General features: G+C 32.6%; 1 protein-coding gene across 1 annotated transcript; it reads right to left on the bottom strand.

The window, feature by feature from the left end:
- Positions 1–2,174: 2,174 nt before the first annotated feature.
- Positions 2,175–3,349, bottom strand: LOC141390589 (single-strand selective monofunctional uracil DNA glycosylase-like). The gene is made up of 2 exons (XM_073963540.1): positions 3,091–3,349; positions 2,175–3,021 (listed from the first exon to the last, which is right to left on the bottom strand). The coding sequence occupies exons 1-2, from the start codon at positions 3,124–3,126 to the stop codon at positions 2,596–2,598; spliced, it is 462 nt and encodes a 153-aa protein (XP_073819641.1). The 5' UTR covers positions 3,127–3,349; the 3' UTR covers positions 2,175–2,595.
- Between the last annotated feature and the right edge of the window lie 620 nt (positions 3,350–3,969).

Consider the following 3,969-nt stretch of genomic DNA (forward strand, 5'->3'; position numbering starts at 1 on the left):
GGATTTTTTAAAAAAATTTTAAAGGCCTCGTGGATTTTTTAAAAAAATTTTAAAGGCCTCGTGGATTTTTTAAAATAATTTTAGTGGCCCCCAAAGGCCTCGTGGATTTTTTAAAATAGCTTTAAGGCCTCGTGGATTTTTTAAAATAATTTTAAAGGCCTCGTGGATTTTTTAAAAAAATTTTAAAGGCCTCGTGGATTTTTTAAAATAATTTTAAAGGCCTCGTGGATTTTTTTTTAAAAAAATTTTAAAGGCCTAGTGGATTTTTTAAAATAATTTTAAAGGCCTCGTGGATTTTTTAAAATAATTTTAAAGGCCTCGTGGATTTTTTAAAATAATTTTAAAGGCCTCGTGGATTTTTTAAAATAACTTTAAAGGCTTCGTGGATTTTTTAAAATAATTTTAGAGGCCTCGTGGATTTTTTTAAAATAATTTTAAAGGCCTCGTGGATTTCTTAAAATAACTTTAAAGGCCTCGTGGATTTTTAAAATAACTTTAAAGGCCTCGTGATTTTTTAAAATAATTTTAAATGCCTCGTGGATTTTTTAAAATAATTTTAAATGCCTCGTGGATTTTTTAACAAAAATTTAAAGGCCTCGTGGATTTTTTAAAATAACTTTAAAGGCCTCGTGGATTTTTTTAAAAAAATTTTAAAGGCCTAGTGGATTTTTTAAAATATTTTAAAGGCCTCGTGGATTTTTTAAAATAATTTTAAAGGCCTCGTGGATTTTTAAAATAATTTTGAAGGCCTCGTGGATTTTTTAAAAAAATTTTAAAGGCCTCGTGGATTTTTTAAAATAATTTTAAAGGCCTAGTGGATTTTTAAAATAATTTTAAAGGGCCTAGTGGATTTTTTAAAATAATTTTTAAAGGCCTCGTGGATTTTTTTAAAAAATTTTAAAGGCCTCGTGGATTTTTTAATATAATTTTAAAGGCCTCGTGGATTTTTTTTAAAAAATTTAAATTTAAAAAATTTAAATTTAAATAGTGGCCCCCAAAGGCCTCGTGGATTTTTTAAAATAATTTTAGTGGCCCCAAAGGCCTCGTGGATTTTTTAAAATAATTTTAGTGACCCCCAAAGGCCTCGTGGATTTTTTAAAATAATTTTAAAGGCCTCGTGGATTTTTTAAAATATTTTAGTGGCCCCCAAAGGCCTCGTGGATTTTTTAAAATAATTTTAAAGGCCTCGTGGATTTTTTAAAATAATTTTAGTGGCCCCCAAAGGCCTCGTGGATTTTTTAAAATAATTTTAGTGGCCCCCAAAGGCCTCGTGGATTTTTTAAATAATGTTAGTGACCCCAAAGGCCTCGTGGATTTTTTAAAATAATTTTAGTGGCCCCCAAGCCTCGTGGATTTTTTAAAATAATGTTAGTGACCCCAAAGGCCTCGTGGATTTTTTAAAATAATTTTAGTGGCCCCCAAAGGCCTCGTGGATTTTTTAAAATAATGTTAGTGACCCCAAAGGCCTCGTGGATTTTTTAAAATAATTTTAGTGGCCCCCAAAGGCCTCGTAGATTTTTTAAAATAATTTTAGTGGCCCAAAGGGCCTCGTGGATTTTTTAAAATAATTTTAGTGGCCTCAAAAGGCCTCGTTGATTTTTTAAAATAATTTTAGTGGCCGCCAAAGGCCTCGTTGATTTTTTAAAAAAATTTTAGTGGCCCACATAGGCCTTGTGGATTTTTTAAAATAATTTTAGTGGCCCCAAAGGCCTCGTGGATTTTTTAAAATAATTTTAGTGGCCCCCCAAAGGCCTCGTGGATTTTTTACAATAATTTTAGTGGCCCCCAAAGGCCTCGTGGATTTTTTAAAATAATTTTAAAGTCCTAGTGGATTTTTTAAAATAATTTTTAAAGGCCTAGTGGACTTTTTAAAATATTTTTAAAGGCCTCGTGGATTTTTTAAAATAATTTTAAAGGCCTCGTGGATTTTTAAAATAATTTTAAAGGCCTCGTGGATTTTTAAAATAATTTTAAAGGCCTCGTGGATTTTTTAAATAATTTTAAAGGCCTCGTGGATTTTTAAAATAATTTTAAAGGCCTCGTGGATTTTTTAAAATAATTTTAAAGGCCTCGTGGATTTTTTTAAATAATTTTAAAGGCCTCGTGGATTTTTTAAAATAATTTTAAAGGCCTCGTAAATATTTAAAAATCATTTTAAAGGCCTCGTGGATTCATTTTAAAGTTTAGAGGCCTCCAAAAGAGCTCAAAACCACACTGACCTCAAGCTCAAATATAATTTTATTTATCACAATTGAATTAAAACGATCGAAAAACATAACAAAATTATCAAACTTTACAATAAATTGATTAAGACAACATTTGAATAAATATTGTATGTACAGAAACCCGGAAGAAAATCATTTAATATGGGTAAGAATTTCAACACTTGGCAACTTGTCCTTCGTATGGAAAATGCATGCATTTCATGTCAACAAATTTGATTTGGCCTATCCATCCATCATTGTTTGTTGGAATTGCATTAGCTATGTACATAATAGGAAAATGTTATGTTGTTCAATAGCTTCCTCCTAGATTCATCTATCCAATCGTTTTCCTGAGCAAAACAATTGGGACTAGGATGTCGAATTCTCTCCACTACACACTTCCCTGTTTATAGTAATCCAACTCCAAAAGCGTTTCGAAGACATACCAACCTATAGGTACAATGATCTTTGGTTGTAACAATTCTACCTGTTGTTGCAATATATCCAAACATGCTTTTTCCATATCGGGCACACGTTCTGCCACATCTGCAAAAGATACATTATATCCATTGTTGTCGATGAATACCAAAGGGCAGAAGTTGTGCACAAAGCAATTTTCAAAGAAACTATCTAAGAAATCTTCTTCATCATTGAAAATCGTCTTAATTAAATCCCAAAAACGTTGACTACTTGGTTCTTCTTCTGCCCACGACTGCAAACCTTTTATTGTTATATTAGAATGCAGATTTGGAGCATTCCTAATGGCACCTTGTAACTTCATTCGATCTCGTACCGTGGCAATATCTCCAAAGGGAATCTACAATTTATTAAAAAGTGCGATTTTTTTTTTTTTTTTTTTGAATTCAGAATTTGTTTGTAAACTTACACCAGTTTGCAGTGATCCAAAGCGTGAAGGATTCATTCCAACAAACAAAATCTCTTGGGTCCATCTAAATACTTTTTCAAAAAGTTGCGATAAATTTCTCCAGCATACTCAAACGGATGATATATATATTTAAAGCCATATTGATTTGAAGTGATGGTGGTGGTGTTCGTTGTCTTAAAGTTTCGTTCAACGTGTTGGAGTACATATAAAACTGCTCCCATAATGCTTGATTTTCGTGATTGCCTTCCATTCTAAGACTAAGCGATTTTAATTTGATGTCTAAGAAAGAAAACTACGTTATTAACTCGGTGAAATTGTTCGCTCTAAGTGCTGATAACGCTTATCAGTTTGGCTGGTGCATTTAATAGTAGGGCCTATTCCACGAACAACAATAAACTAAATTTTCATTTGCACTTAGCAATATTTTTGCCCAATTTGCATTTATTGTGTTCCACAGAACCCTTTTCGAAGATAAGGGCTGACAAACGTTTGTAGTCTATACCAACCCTGCTCACAGAGAAAAAACAAGTAAGCCAAGGCTATAGTCGGACGGGCCGACCATGTGATATCCTAACACCTTTACCACTGGGAATTTTCACAAATCAAAATTTCTTTATGGAACAAATAAACTTATTGTAAGAAATAACTTTGTGGATTCTGGCACTGTAGCAGGGCCAAGCTTAAATAATAATATAATAATTGTTTCACAAACATCCAAGAAGGGACAAGGGGAAACTTCTCTCATATCAATGAGTGAGTGTGCCCCGATTCATATTCGCTCAATGATATGGGACGCACAGCTTATCTCCGAGTAGGAACAGCGTGCCCTAAGACACCACTTGTAGAGAAGTTGTATATGACGGAAATTCTCAAAAAATG

The sequence above is a fragment of the Musca autumnalis genome, unplaced genomic scaffold, assembly GCF_047663935.1.
Source record: "Musca autumnalis isolate F117 unplaced genomic scaffold, ASM4766393v1 scaffold_1, whole genome shotgun sequence".
In the NCBI taxonomy this organism is placed as follows: domain Eukaryota; kingdom Metazoa; phylum Arthropoda; class Insecta; order Diptera; family Muscidae; genus Musca; species Musca autumnalis.